General features: G+C 32.8%; 1 protein-coding gene across 1 annotated transcript in view; it reads right to left on the reverse strand.

The window, feature by feature from the left end:
• Adgrb3 (adhesion G protein-coupled receptor B3) overlaps positions 1–15,708 on the reverse strand; it is a 671,006-nt gene that overhangs the window by 48,983 nt on the left and 606,315 nt on the right. Inside the window, exons 20-23 of the mRNA XM_026391342.2 lie at positions 8,419–8,569; positions 6,028–6,097; positions 3,095–3,161; positions 461–546 (exon numbers count right to left, since the gene is read on the reverse strand). Coding sequence (XP_026247127.1) covers positions 461–546; positions 3,095–3,161; positions 6,028–6,097; positions 8,419–8,569 — 374 coding nt within the window. The remainder of the gene's footprint in view (positions 1–460; positions 547–3,094; positions 3,162–6,027; positions 6,098–8,418; positions 8,570–15,708) is intronic.

Below are 15,708 nucleotides of genomic sequence, written 5' to 3' on the forward strand. Positions count from 1 at the left end.
AGTGAAGACTTTTTTTCTGATATCTACAATTAATCAAAGAAAATGCAGTATTATTGTACTATTTGGGTTTGCTTGTCCTAGCTCAGTCATGTCACATAGTGACACTGTGTTCCATTTACCTCCTGTACTTTGTGAGCAAAAGTAGAAGGGCTTTGAAAATCCTTACTTAAGGAAAACTATTTTAAGTCCAGCCTTCCTGAACATTAATCTTCTTAACTGACAAGCTGGCAACACAGTCAAATAAACCTAGACTTTCTTAATAATCTGTTAAATCATTTTGAGATTTTTGGTCATATTACTTAAGAAGAGAACATTAGAAACGTTAGGAACAATCCACCAGACACACTGGGACATCAAGAACAGAATTTGAGGCACAATCAAAAGCAGTCAACAAGGATTTGGAATTGGATTATGGTATTCACTGGCAAAGAACCTTCAAAATCCACCAATTGCAGCTTACCCGGCTCTGTGTTTGAGCTTTTTATCTAGGATCCCATCTCTGGAAACAAGTTTATTAAATACCAAAATGCCAATCACCATGTTGACCTGTCAAACAGAAACAAAGTTGACCTTTCAATAATTTTTGAAGGGAATTCGGTCTCTTGTTTTATCAATTTAAAACCACTGTAGAGTTCTATAGTCACAAAAGTAGTGATATTAAGCTCTTCTCAAACCTTTTTATTAAGTGCATAAAGGCATATAGAACAATTTAACAGTGGTGTGTTACTGTAAATTTTAAAGTACACTAAGTACTTTAATTCCCATGATTTGCAGTTAACACTGGGGAAATTAACCTTCAATTGCCTTACTTTTAAATGGTACCATACTGTATCAATTTGGCATTATTTTTGGAAAAAAAAAACCTTATATAAAATCAATTGGCTTAATGAGTTTTACCCTACACTTAAGAGCCAAAAGATTTTGTATCTCAGGGCATGAGGCTAGGGTGAGCTGTGGGAAACCAAGAGTGCTAAGCAGGGAATACAGAATGACCACATTCCTCACACTAGGTAGCTGTTCCCTCTTGTGGGATGGGAAAAGTGTTGTTGCACTATTTTTCCAGGCAAGAGAAAGCCTATTCAGCTCTCTAGAACCTTTAGGGGACAGAGAGCATCAATTCTTAAAATACTGTCTAGTGAGCATTGCTCATCAATTCCTTTCCAAGACTGTCTTACTCTCACTTAAAAGTCCTTTTGCATTAAGACAGCTGAAATGAAAAGAAATTTTTCTTTCTCAAGTTAGGTTGTAAAAAGCCGCACAGACAAACATCTGTTTGTAGCATCAGCATATCATGATAGGCACCCGTGGTTTTCTAACCTATCAACACCTCTTGATAAAGGAAACCTGTCCAATGGGGAAACCAAAGTAATCAAGGAAAAATACATTTTTTTTTCCTTTTGTTTTCCTTGCCTCTCACCCTCCATGATCCCTGAGCAACAGAATATCAGTGTAACCCTGGCCTCTCTGCCATTGCAAATGGTGAATATAAAGCTGAAATCTGTCAGATTGTTGTTGTAAAGAAGAGTCAAAGCACATCTGTTAAGTAGGGACTTAGGAGGTGTCACTCTTCACTGACAAGTTAGCAGTTAATCAAGAGAACACTTATTCATCTTTGTACTTCTCATTATTTGCACTAAGAGAAAATGTACATTCCATGGATTCTATTAATTTACAACTTACTCAGGAGGGAATTTATGACTACTCCAAAGGCCTTACTTTGGTGTTTCAATTATACTCTTTATTTCTTCATTTTAGGGTTATATGTATATTAACCTAGTAGCTTAGGGAAATGTTTCTATTGATTAAATAAAAATTCAATGCAGCAGACAAAAATGTGTCTAATGGTTTTGATTTCCCTATGGTCTTCTCTAACACCATGCCTAGAGTGTTTTTATCCCTCCCTCCCCGCCCCCCCCCACCTTGGAAAACACGAACGAACAATTTCCTCTCCTTCTTACAGCTTAGAGGAGGGAGAACAAACTTGAAAGGAAGAAAAACTCAAATATCAGAGCTATTAAGAAAAATGTCATGAGCTTCCAATTTTTTGAATTAATTTTTCAAGCCAAACAGTAATTTTCCAACTAGAATTCTAATTGTACTGTGATATGAATCTTTGTATTTAATGAAGACAATTTCTTTCCTCTTCTTATATCCAGATATTGTCTAGGCAAGTAATATTTATAATTAATAACCTCAGAGAGAGAGAAATTGGTAGGGAATTTCACATTACCATAATTAAAAGATTTAAGGCTAGGCATAGTGGTACATGCCTATAATCCTAGTGACTCAGGAGACCAGGGCAGGAGGATTGCAAGTTCAAAGTCAGCCTCAGCAACTTAGTGAGACCCTAAGTGACTTTATCTCAATAAAAATAATAGAAAAGGTTGGGTATATGGTTCAGTGGTTGAGCACACCAGGTTCAATCCCTGGTACCAAAAAATAAAAAATTAAAAATTAATTAATTAATGAATTAAGGAAGTATTTTGTGATTCCAAAAAGAATCAATTGGCTAAATGAGTTTTCTCTATGTTTAAGAGCCAGGGAACATCAGAAATATCTGGAGATGTTTTGATTGCCATAACTAGAGGATGCTACAGGTATGTGCAAGGTAGAGGAGAGGAATGTTGCTAAATATCCTAAATTACATAAGACAGACCCTACATCAAAGAAATATCCAGTCCAAAATATTAGTATCATTGAGTTTAAGAAATATATTTGATATTTGGTAGTAACAGCCTTGAAGCAATCTCCCTATTAATAACTATATGTACTGTACAGAATAGTAAAAAGGTAAATGATAATAAATGATGAGGCTCTATATTTTGAAGAGTGAGAATTTATTAAAACTCAAAATTCTTTACAAGTCTAAAATCACTGTAAGAGAAATATCATACTCCCAAATTTAATATTCTTCAGTATTTAAAATATGAATATTTAGAGTATTAAAGAACTGAAAGCAATTGATATTCAAAGCACAGTAACAGTTCATTGAACATTAAAATTTGTACACAGCAAATACTTTATCAAAATTGCCACTCTAATTGAACCAAATTCTTCTGGCTAAGAAAGTAAATAAGTAGTTTTCAATGTTTACCAGGACAACAGCGGCTGCAGGTCCAACAAAAGCATACAGCAGCCCTCCTTCAAGAGAAAGCCAGCAGCTGAAATAACATTAGAGAAAAACTAACAGAAATTAGTGATAAGTATTAGACCACAAAAGCATGATACAAGTAACTTATGCTGACACCTTTCAAAGATTTGTAATTAAGAAAAAAAAAAACACATAGAAGATGAAGAAAAAGCTACAATTGGAGCTTTTGCAAGTGAGATATATATATGGACCTCTCACTGAAGAGAAATTTCTGTTATAAGGCCTTACTTTCAAACAGTTTACACATTTTAGACAAATTACTCTTATGAGATTTCTGCATTTACTTTCATTATAAAGGTGATTATTACTTAAAAATTACAAAATGCTATTTTATTTCCCTTATGGAAAAAATTTTAAATATAATTTAAAGCAAGAACAGTATGTTTGTAGAGTCTTAGATGTGCTATTTACCTGTTTTTTCCTTGAGTCCATTGAGATATCAGGAGAAACTGGTTTAAAAGACATTATTACAGGAAATAGATAATCTATATTTGTATGCTATATTCTTTTAATTTTACTGTTTCCAAGACTACTAAGAAAACTCACTATTGATAATTTTTTTTGAACAAAAATAAGTACAACTATATTTGTTTCAAGGACTAAATTCATGAAGAGATGTCAATTTGCATTGAGAGAGATAGGACCCACATGGGTGAACTCAGAGACTGAATGTTCAGTCTCTTGCAGCAGAAGGCAATGAAGAGGCCATGGGGCTCAAACCTGGAGGCTCTGCAGGTGACATATCTGCACATTCACTTTCCAGGAAAATAGACATGAGGAAAGTGTGAGGGACTATTTTTACACTGCTGATGTAGAGCCATGCCCACAATTTCACACACCTGGTTTTTGACATTTGACCTTTACACTACTTTTTCTCCATCCACAAATTGGTGAGCTGCCTTCAAAAATGAAATTAGGACAGGGGATATGGCTCAGTGGTAAAGCTTCCTTGCATGCATGAGGCCCTGGTTCAATTTCCAACACAGCAGAGCAACAATAACAAAAAGTAGCATTATACAGCAACTGTTCTACATCTGTTCTAATAAAAAACTATATTGATTGTGGTGATAGTAACATGAAATGCATTTGTTAAAACATATATAACTATACACTTAATAGGATAAATGTTACTCTATATAAATTAAATCTTAATTTATACCTTGTTCAATTTATACCTGTATATAATTTATACCTTAATTTATAATTTATACCTTAAATTTAAATCTAATAGTTACATATATACACGTACAAATTCATATACCAATATATATGTTCACCATTTGTGTGTATTTATTAAAAGTCTGAATTTAGTTATTGCTCCTTGCCATTAACAGCAAAAAGATAAAATTTTATCTTCTTACTTTGAGGTAGACAACTAATACCCGTTTTTTTATATTAAAAAATACTTGGAGAAAAAGATTGAAAAAACACTTTAATTTGGTGTCTCTGAGGCTACCACCAAATTTCTACTATATTTTTGTGTAAGCAAATCTCCAAACTGAGATTTAGTTTGTCTTTTATTTTTATTTTTCTAAAAAGAGGGGAGAGAGAGAGAGAGAGAGAGAGAGAGAGAGAGAGAGAGAGAGAGAATTTTTTTAATATTTATTTTTTAGTTTTCTGTGGACACAACATCTTTGTATGTGGTGCTGAGGATCGAACCCGGGCTGCACGCATGCCAGGCGAGCGTGCTACCGCTTGAGCCACATCCCCAGCCCTAGTTTGTCTTTTAAAGTGCTGTTGTACCTTTCAAGTTATTTTTTTCTCCTAGGGTTTACATCACTATGAAGAAAATTTGTAGTCCTAAAATTAATACATGACTTGTTATTTTATATTTGGCTTTAATTGATAACTCCTTGAAAGTAGGAACCATAACATTTATAATCACACTTGTTTTCATATTCATAATATAGAAATTCATCAGTACCAAAATAGTCATGTTATTGTAAAAAGTAATGATTTAAAAGTAATAGTGCTATAGTAAACAATGCTGTATTATAGATGCTATCAGAATTTTTTCAACAATATAGACTGCATAAGAAAAATAAATGCTCTGATTACATAAGCTATTTAAACTCTTAGAAAGTTTCTTTTGGATTGGCAGGTGGACTGAAGTCCCTTGGTATCCTCCCAATATAGATAAACCCACCAGCTGGCCTAACTAGCAGTGAATCCTACCTCAAACCTGAAAGCAGTTAAATAGAACATTACATTTTAAAACGTAAGCCTTTAATAAGATGCACACTATTTCCACATCTCTCAATTGTCTCCTCAAAATGAGAGTAGATGCAGTAATGTATGAAAATGCATTGTTTTAAATCTGAAATATCAAATATAAACTTTAAATTCTCTCAAAGAATATTTTAGCTCTCAAAGTATAAGATGGGCTATTACCTGCTTTTCTCCCTTCTAACTTCTTTTAGCCCAGGTATTTTCTCACATGGAGTCTCTTACTTTCCCTGATTTATAATATCAAGCATGTATGACCCTAAACAATAGCAAAACTTGAACTAATACACAAAAAACTTGGTTAATAACAATATACATTATCAAAATGATAGAAGTTCAGTGCAGAATCACATTCTAAAAGGTAAATATGACTTTTATCCATTTCTGAAAAAAAAAGTATTTGCATTTCAACATAAACAGTAAATACTGAAATATTTCAAAGCCAATTACACCAGTCTTATAAGAAATAAGAAAATTAAAGGAGGATTCTGAACAGTACCATGGTACTTTTTCCTTAACTTTTGTTGCTCACATTGTTCCTCATTAATAACTCAATGACAAAACACAAGCCACAGCAGTGTCACTCAAGACGACTGGCGCCTATTTGATGACTTAGTTTTAACATGATTTATCACTGTGGATGGACTTACTAGTGATCTGTGCCATATCCTTTCGTCCTGGTGAAGCCCACTGATGTGGCCACTACTAATGCTGGCAAACCTGCAAGAAGAGCAATGTCACACTTCATATTCAGCAATAGCCATTGTGCATACTGGCCCTAGTAAAGCCAGGTCAAACTCTAGATATTCAAATTAGAGCAACTACCTTTGGATGAATCACCTCACAAAGTATGTTTCCATTACAAACTTTCTTTCAAGTGCCAAATATGAGAGCGACAGCTGGTATTTCAACTTGGTGCACTTCCTTGATGTTGCTAGGTTACCACCACATTTGACACAAGTTTAAAGGGAAGTAATAACAGAGATTTAGGGTATCTTTTAAGTTATTTTTTCCCTAGGGGGTTACACAGTTATAAAGGAAATTTATAGTTATAAAATCTGACAGGCAAAAACTAGACGATCTGGTGTGATGGAATTTTACAGAAGTGGAACATTCATCTGGCCACATATTATTGATCCATGTCAAATTGTACTTAAGATAGAAAAAGTAAACCTTATCAATTAACATTTTCTTTATAATTTACTTATAATAACAAAAATGTGGGAACAAGAAGTTTAATTACCTGCATATCTGCACCATTTCTGACTTTACAATTTATTTTAGTTTATGTTGTTTATGTGAATCACTTATGATCTCATTCAAGTTTAATGAAGGAATTCCCCTTTATTTTGATGAATAAAGGTCAATCTAATCTATGTTATTTAAAGTTTTTGTTTGTTTGTTTGTTTTTAAGTTTCAGTTGTGCCTTCTTTTCAGGAACATCATGTTTGCCTTTCAGATTTAAAAACCTATCACCAAATCATCCTTTTGTGTTCCTCTTCATGTTTTCTTTCTTCCTATCATTTCCCATATTTCTTACTATTCTCTTTCTTCTGGGAGCCTTCTCTAGTGCCATCACATTCATTTGTGAGGTATAATGACAAGAACTATGGAGAGCCTCTCAGAGGGACCTATCACATTTTTGACCAAATACTGATGACTCCATATATAATATAAATTGTGTATGTAGTATCCTCCTCATCTCCACCCTCCACATCCTTTATTCTGCATGTAATTTGTTGACTTTTTGACTGATTGGACCAAGTTCATTAGAAAACAATCTCCCTTGAGTAATAACTAAATGATGAATAGTCTTTGTTTTATATGATTTGAATTTGTATATATATCTTTTCAAAATTCATTATGTCACATTGTCCAGACTAAAACACACATGCCACTATTCTGCCCATCAGTGTAAACTTTTGCTACCCATATATATTAGCTGTATATGTGGAGAACTGCTGCCAACCCTCTCCTCAAGATCTTGAGTAACCATGTTAAATAAATCACCACTCTTTATTAAGAATTTTGGTCTTTTACTTGCATTCTTCATTTCTAATAATGACAATTTGTCTAACTAATGACAAAAATGTTCCCTTAATCAATAGTAAGTTCACTTTGGATGATCTTTGTCATGGAGTCTAGACAAATTTTATGAAATTTTAAGTAGAAAACATCCTTCAGCTTTTCTTAGCTGCCTTCCTGTCCCAAGTATTGATACATTTGTTAAACATGTATAGACTCATACTGAAACCAGGGATAATCTTTAATTGTTTTTAATCCTTTTTTCAGTATGAATTATTCTCATATTTTAATAAGCCCACTAATAGGTAATTTCCCAGGATCTCACTAACCTATTCTCAACTTCTTATACACTATTTATTTATTGGTCTAAGATTCCTCAGTTATTTTAGTGTAGGTTTTTTAATCAAAGACAAACAAGAAAATTCCTGGGCTTTTTCTAAAACCAGCTTTTAAAATTAGGCTCTCATTACAAATGGCCCTCTGAAATGTGTAAACCTTCAAGATGTCTGTCATAAAGCGACTTAAAAGAAAATTTTCCCAATAAAAACAGGCAAATAAATAATGAAATCTATCTGTTTGCAATTCTATTTATACTTTTGAGGACCCCACTGGTTACACATGAGATTTCACTGATTGTTTTAATGGCTTTCTGTCTATGACATGAATAGGTGTATTCTTTAACTGTTTTGAGATTTCTTGGGATAGAACTCTTAGTTTGGGGAGGGGAGAATATGCTAGTGAAAAATCACATCCTGAAAATTTAAGGCATTTTACATTTTCAGAAAGTATTAGCAGAGAACTTTCCATCTCTGGTCTCATTTCACACTGTGCAGACACTGTTGCCTTCTTAAATTCCAGATGACCAATGAATGTTCAAATGTGACCGCCCTCATATATTTCTACGTCATATATCAAATCAGACACAAGGCAGCCTGTGGATAATCACTGTACTGCTTCAGGGTACAGAAGCTTGAAGGCATTTAACAAGAGCTCGAAAGGGTATGTAATATGCTTACCCCATCCAAGGCACAAAAATCGTTTCCTTATAAGCCGTGTCCTAATTTTTCCAGTTACAGCCATATATGACTGCCACGCCTCAGTCAGAACCCAACAGAAGGAAGCCAGGAAGAAAAAGTGCAAAAATGCTGTGGTAGTTGTACAGATGCTCTGTGGAAACAAAGAACAGACTCACACTGGGCTGTGGTGGAGACTCAGGTGTCCTGCAGAGGGTTCTAAATCTCTGGCTCAGCCTTCACTTTTTCTTAGTGCCATGTAATTATTTACAGAAATTAGAAGTTGGGCAGTCTATGCTGCCTATAGGTCCCTTTGACAGAACAAAATATGTGTCCTAATTCGTTTGTGTGTTAGATTTCTTTTATGAGAACTAGCAAAGTAAATTTGAACTCAAGGGAGATTAAAATTACTGCTTTACTTTAAAATTTTTCTTGAAATATAATTACAGGAATGGTCCTTTTCTTTGGTTTAATTTAAGTTACAGACATCTTGCATAATTATTTTGGCTACAGTCTTTATCTTTCCTTTTTATCCAAGAATTCTTCTTTGTTGTTTTGTCTGGGTTGATGTTAAGATTACATTTGCAAGAGTAACAGTCTTTCAAAAGGAAAATTTTCTTTGCTTTTATATATGCGTGATATTCATGATACAACAGCAAAGTACAAAATGAGGTTTGGCTAATAGCCTAGAACAAAAATAACATATGTATTTTAAATTACTTAATACTCTGCTTCAGTATTATTACATTGCAACATGTGTCTTAATCCAGTCATTTTGAAAAGCTAATTGGGTCACTCGTAATACACAGGCATGATTTCATAGATATTTTTCTTCATACAACTTAATCATTCTAAATATGCGAACCATTAGTTGTGACTTATTTACAAAAGACAAGCAGCTTCATTTTGGTAAACCTTGCTAAATATTTCACTATTGTTACAATTTCCTTGTGTAAAATCTTGTTGAAATGCCAGTTGTCACAGACAAGAACAAGCAACAGAACTAACTTCTTCCTTTGTCAGTCTCAGTCTTGCTGTTTCCAGAAAATGAAATCAACCAAAGAAACTAAACTAAAAAAAAAAAATAAAAAATAAAAATAAAAAAATTATAAAAAACTGCAAGCAAGTAAATACAAATAAGATCCTCATCCTCCTACCTCCAATTCAACCTAATGCTAAAGGAGAACCTTATAAGAATTTTTATTTTGGGGCCAACATTATTCATCTTAGTTACTTATTCTTTTGCAATTTACCAGGTATTAATTTAGCTTCCCAATTCTTTTAATCCCATATGAAGAACTTTCTCATGCTTATCTCACCAGGCTGTTCCAGTGATAAGAGATAATCTACACTGTGCTAGGCATACAGCAAATACTCAACCAATGATACTATTAGCATTATTATGATAAATAGCACTTTAAAAGGTGGTACCATTTTCAGCATGTGATACCTTATTTCAGGCAGTACTTATATCTGCTTAGTCCTTATGTTTATGCTCCTAAAGATGTCAAGTATCAGTACGATAAAGCCATGGATTTCCATATGCTCTTCCCCACTCCTTTGCTCCTGTCTCAAGTATAATGTAGAAGGTTTAACCAATTATGACTTCTTCTATACTTGAGACATTGGGACTTTCCCCCCAAGTTAAGGTTTAAAAATCTACAGGCTGACTATTCTGACTCTGATCTATAGTCTCTGATCCCAATTTGAAACTCAAAATAGTTTTTCCAGTCAATATCTAGGGCTAGTTATGCTTTATAATTTACATTTCATTTTCTTCCCCCAATTTGTATTATCTCAATTTTAAGTGCTAGCAATGCATTCCTTGTCCATTTAAACACCATCAATAAAGGATTATATCAAACAATGTAAAAATGTTGAATGGTAGACCCTAAGTGTTGAATGCACTAAAATTTTATCAAAAAAGATTAAGTACTCAATACCTGAATACAGAGATTTTTAATCTTCTTTGTTTCTATTGTGTTTATTACTTGGAAGTCCATCACTTTAATCCTAATAGAAATTGGAGTAGATTTAATTTGGGGCTAGTGGCATTTATTTCAAAAATTCATGTCTCTCTGGAAATAATATAAGCCACAGAGAATGAATGGTAACTAAAGTATGGCCTGTTTCTGCCTGCAATCAGTGGCAATGTAGTATGGCCAGATGACTCTTCAGATGTCTTGAATATGCTCTAAATTGTAGATCAGCTGTCTTAATTTAAAGGATTGTACATATGGACTAGAGGGGTCTAAAATCACAAAACTAACCTCAGAAGAGGACAGCAAAATCTATGTTCCTGAGAAACAGAAAAAGGGATTACATTTTGCTTCATAATCACTTGAAGAAACAGTATAAAAGCAAATACTTGACAGATGGAAACACACATTGATTTTCTTCTGATAGCTATATTTGCTAAGTTGTAATAATGTCAATAATATGTTTCAAATAATTATTATAATTAGCAATTTTCCAATGACTTCTGCAATTCTCCACAAATGTCACATCTGCTTCCACAGAAGTTGTCATTCCAGTGTTCTGGGCTCAGAATTCTTTGTCCTTTTCCCCCATATAACCTAAATTCCACATCAGCAACCCCCAAAGATTAAACATTCCATAAGTTCCTCAGTACTGGGGCTTTTGCACTTAAAAACTTCCAACTTTTGCACTTAAAAACTTCCATCCTCCTTTTCTAAAACAGGTTCATGTCTTGACACCTGTTCATTATTACCATGAATGAACCCACCATGATGAAATTGGCTCTTACAGTTTTTCCTTCTGCAGCTCCTGTGTGTGTACTCCTGGATCTTACCTTAGAAGGGTCTTGACAGCTCATAGTTCTGAACATGAAACTCAATGGAACCTCAAGTCTGTCATTAATTCTTTGCTTTTCCTGTCTTGCTAAACCCTAGTCTGGTCTCGTCAGTATTACTGCTGATAAGTGTTACTGACAAATATTATAAACTTGACGAAAGCTTATTTAGGTTGTTAAACTGAGCATTGTTCATACATAGCATGCTGGTCTACATCCTTTATCCCAGATCCTTAGAGATAATAGAAGAGATTCTTTAAAAAATAACTGACAAGAAAGGAAGTATAAGTGGTGCTGAACCAAAGACTGTGAGAAATCTGATAGAAACCAAAAGCAGATGAGAACAGACTGAAGATGGACACTGAAGTCCAAAACGAGGTGTTGGGAATAGAGATGAAGATGCAGAAAGTTGGAAAGAGTTATATTATATGAATGACACCAAAGTCCTAAAATATATTTTAAATACTTCCAGAAGAAAGAAATAGAGAAATATAGGGAAGGTCAGAATCTAAAGAAATATTATGGAAAAATTTCTCAGAACTTTAAAACTTCTCTTGGCTCTGGAATAGATGATGAAACACACATATACACAAGTGTACCTAAATATATTGTGATGAAATTTGTGAGCATCAAGAATACAGAGAAATATCTTTAAAGCTGTCAGAACGAAAAGAAAGATTACTTACAAAGAAATAAGAATCAGATTGACATCAGATTCCTTGTAAGCCACCCAGGATACAATGAGGCAAAGGGATAATAGCCTCGACATTCTAAGGAAAATAACTTTGAAGTTAGAATTCTACACCCAGCCAAACTATTATTCAAGTGAGAGGCAGAAATAACGATATTTTTAGAACCAAAAGGAACTGTGAAGTTTAGTTCTTTTAAGATTTTCTCTGCAAGAATTGCTGAACAATATAAACCACTCAGAAGAACTCCAGGAGGAGGAAATGAGATAAAAGATGTGATAGATGTAATAGATAGCAAAGAAAGAAATAAAATATGTGCAACTAAGTAAACCTTCATTTAAATATATATACATATATAATTTTATAAATGTAGGCACCTGGATATTAAATTCACAATAATATCAGTGAGAGTTCAAAGATGTGAGAGGTGAGAGTTACAAGATGCAGAGGAAGACAAAATTATGTTAATTTTCCTTTTACTCAGGCATATTAGAGATATTGATTAACTCCAGATGATAGAATAAATATGTCTGAACATACATGCTAACAATGTTAAGGAAAACACAACAAGTAAAAACAAATTATGTATTTGTAAAATAGCAGAGGAAAAATAGAACTAAAAGCAGTCTTCTATTCCTCCAGTTAAAGGTGGGTAAAGGAACAACAAACTAGGAAGAATCATGAATACAAAAAAATAAAAGAGCAAAAATAATTCCAAGTACATCATAAATTACAAATTAAGGGATGCTTAAATTCACTGCAAAAGGTTGAAAAGACTTTCATATTGGATTTAAAAATCCAGTTTCAGAAATGTACTTATGAGACATCCCTCAATCCCAATGACACAGGAAGACAGAATGAAGGAATGAAAAGAAATTAATTAAGCAAATGTTAATATGAAAAATTGCAATGCTACAATGTTAATACTGGAAAACCCATTAAAAAAGATGAAGAGGGCCTTTTCATGGTGATAAAAGGAGCAGACCATGAAGAAGATTCAGGAGAAACACATCTCTATGAAATCAGTAACCATTTTTCACAGAAAATGAAACAAAAACTGAGGAAACTAGAAGAATGAACTATCAAACTAAAATTATAATCAGGGACTTAAGATATAGCTCTTAGCCACAGAAAAGCAGAGGCAAATATAACAAATGAACAATTAAGATAACACAACCAGAAAAAGAGATTAATATTTTTTGTAACATACATAAGTGTATGCACATTTCTTCAAAATACAAACGGAGCATTTTCAGAAGCTAACTAGTCCTATAACAGAAAGTGATTAAATAAGTCCAAGAAAGTTTATAACATATAGAATATTTTCATAATACAATGAAATTAAAAATAAAAGTTATAATTCTCAGCTCTTGGGGTAGAAAAAGCTTTTAAACTATTAACGATTTTTAAATGACAAAATATGAATTATAATTTTGAATAACAGGGAAATTTATATGAATTCAGAATTTTTATACCTTTGAATATATAGAAAACAAGAGAACATGAAGACATTTGGTTAGCTTAAAAATCAGAAGAAGGGATTTATAAAAGACAAAATCAGAAACTTAAAAAATGGAGAAGTAAAAGTACCATAAAATTTATCTATAAAACCCATACTGAATCTAAAACGTCAATAAAGTAGTTAAGCCTTGGCAACTGTGATTTCTTTCTGTTTTACTTTTCTTAATTGACACATCAAAATTGTACATACTTATGGGCCACCATGTGATGTTTATATATATGTACATATATATGTTTATATATATACACATACACACACATATTTTGTTTAATGCTCAAATTAAAATAAACATAGCTTTTTACTCAAACATTTATTATTCCTTTGCAGTGGAACTATTTAAAATTTCTTTTTAGCATTTTAGAAACATACAGGACATTATCAATATCTATAGTCACCCCCACCATGCAGTAGAACACCAGAACATATTTATGCTATTTCACTGTAATGGCTCAATAGTTATTAAAACAGTAATAAAATTCCTCAAAAGCTTAAAAATAGACATGTCATAGGATCCAGCAATCCCACTTTTGGCTATAGATCCAAAGGAAATGAAATAAGTTTGTCAAAGAGACAGCTGCACTCCTGGTTCACTGCAGCACTATTCATAATTGCCAAGAAATGGAATCAACCTAAATGTGCAACCAATTAATATATAAAGAAAATGTGGTACATCTACATAGTATAATAATATTCGCTCATAAAGAGATGAAATCATAGCATTTATAATAACATGGATGGAACTCGGAGATATTATGTTATGTTAAAGTAGGCACAGAAAGACCAATACTTCATGATGTCATTCATATCGGGATTCTAAGAAGTTCATCTCTTCTAGCCAGGTGTGGTGGAGCATGCCTGTAATCCCAGTGGCTTGGGAGGCTGAGGCAGGAGGATCACAAATTCCAGGTCAGCCTCAGCAACTAAGTGAGCCCTTAAGCAACTTAGTGAGACACTGTCTCAAAATAAAAATGAAAAGGACTGTGATATGATTCAGTGGTAAAAACCCTTCTGGTTTTAACTTACAGTGCCAAAAATAAATAAATACATGAATAAAAAGTTCATCTAACAGAAACAGAGTAGAAAGCTGGTTACTAGAGGCTGGGAGAGTGGGGAGAGATAGGGAGGAATGAAAATAAGTTGATCAATGGGTACCAAGTTATAGCATTTTTTTTTTAAATTTTTAAAGGTGGGCAAAAAGGTAAACATTGTGATAAAAGATTAGCATGTATTCTATCTATATGCAAACTTGAAAAGTTACATAAAATAGACATTCTTCTAAAAAACTACAGATTATTAAAGTTGTCCCAGTGATAAAACTAATAACCTTAGTTAAAACTGAATGAAAAAGAAAGAAGCAATTCTTTAAAAAGGACAAAAATTCAGAAGAAAAAAAATGTAGACAAACTAAATCAACATATAAAATTCCCATTTTATAAAACATTTCCAGACAAAGAAAAAGAATAGACCTATCCAAGTCATTTTTAAGGATGTTACCATGACATTGATGCCAAAATGAGCAAAAAAATTTATAAGCCAATTTCATTTATCAACTAAATGTGAAAGAGCCAAATTAAAAAAATGGAACCCAGAAACACAGTAAAAGGATAATAAATTAGTATCAAATCAGAGTGTTTCCATTAATGTACTATGATTCAACATTTAAAATGACCTCTATAAAATTTATTACATTAATGATTAAGGAAGAGAAAAACATGTGATCACATCAACAAATGTGAAAACATTTTATAAAATTCAAAACTTAACTTTTCATTAAGAAATGTTCTTTGCAAATTACGAGTAGAAGTGAATATTCCTACTTAATAAAGACTTTCTCTCCAAAACAATGAAAGTAATATTTAATGGTGAAATATTAGAATTCCCATCCCAATATGAAAAAGAGGATCTTCACCATTATGTCTAACATTCTAAAATAGACAAGAAAACAAGAAAGATCAATAGGAAAGGAAAAGACAATATTGTCATAATATACCTTCTTATTAGAAAATCCAAAGAATACATTTTTAAACTATTAGAAATTAAAAAAAAAAACTAACAAGGTGGCTAGATTCAAGATCAAAATGCAAACCTTTTATCTCCTAAACTACAAAATCAATTTAAAAACTTGATTTTCTTAAATATCAGCAATGATCTAGAAAATGCAATATGAAATTTATAATTAAGCATGCCACATTAATCTCTTTGCTCCCTCCCACCTACACTAAAGTGACCAAGTCATAAGGAAAAAGAGAATAGGTGATTGATAGTGAATT

Source organism: Urocitellus parryii, chromosome 8 (genome assembly GCF_045843805.1).
Source record: "Urocitellus parryii isolate mUroPar1 chromosome 8, mUroPar1.hap1, whole genome shotgun sequence".
In the NCBI taxonomy this organism is placed as follows: domain Eukaryota; kingdom Metazoa; phylum Chordata; class Mammalia; order Rodentia; family Sciuridae; genus Urocitellus; species Urocitellus parryii.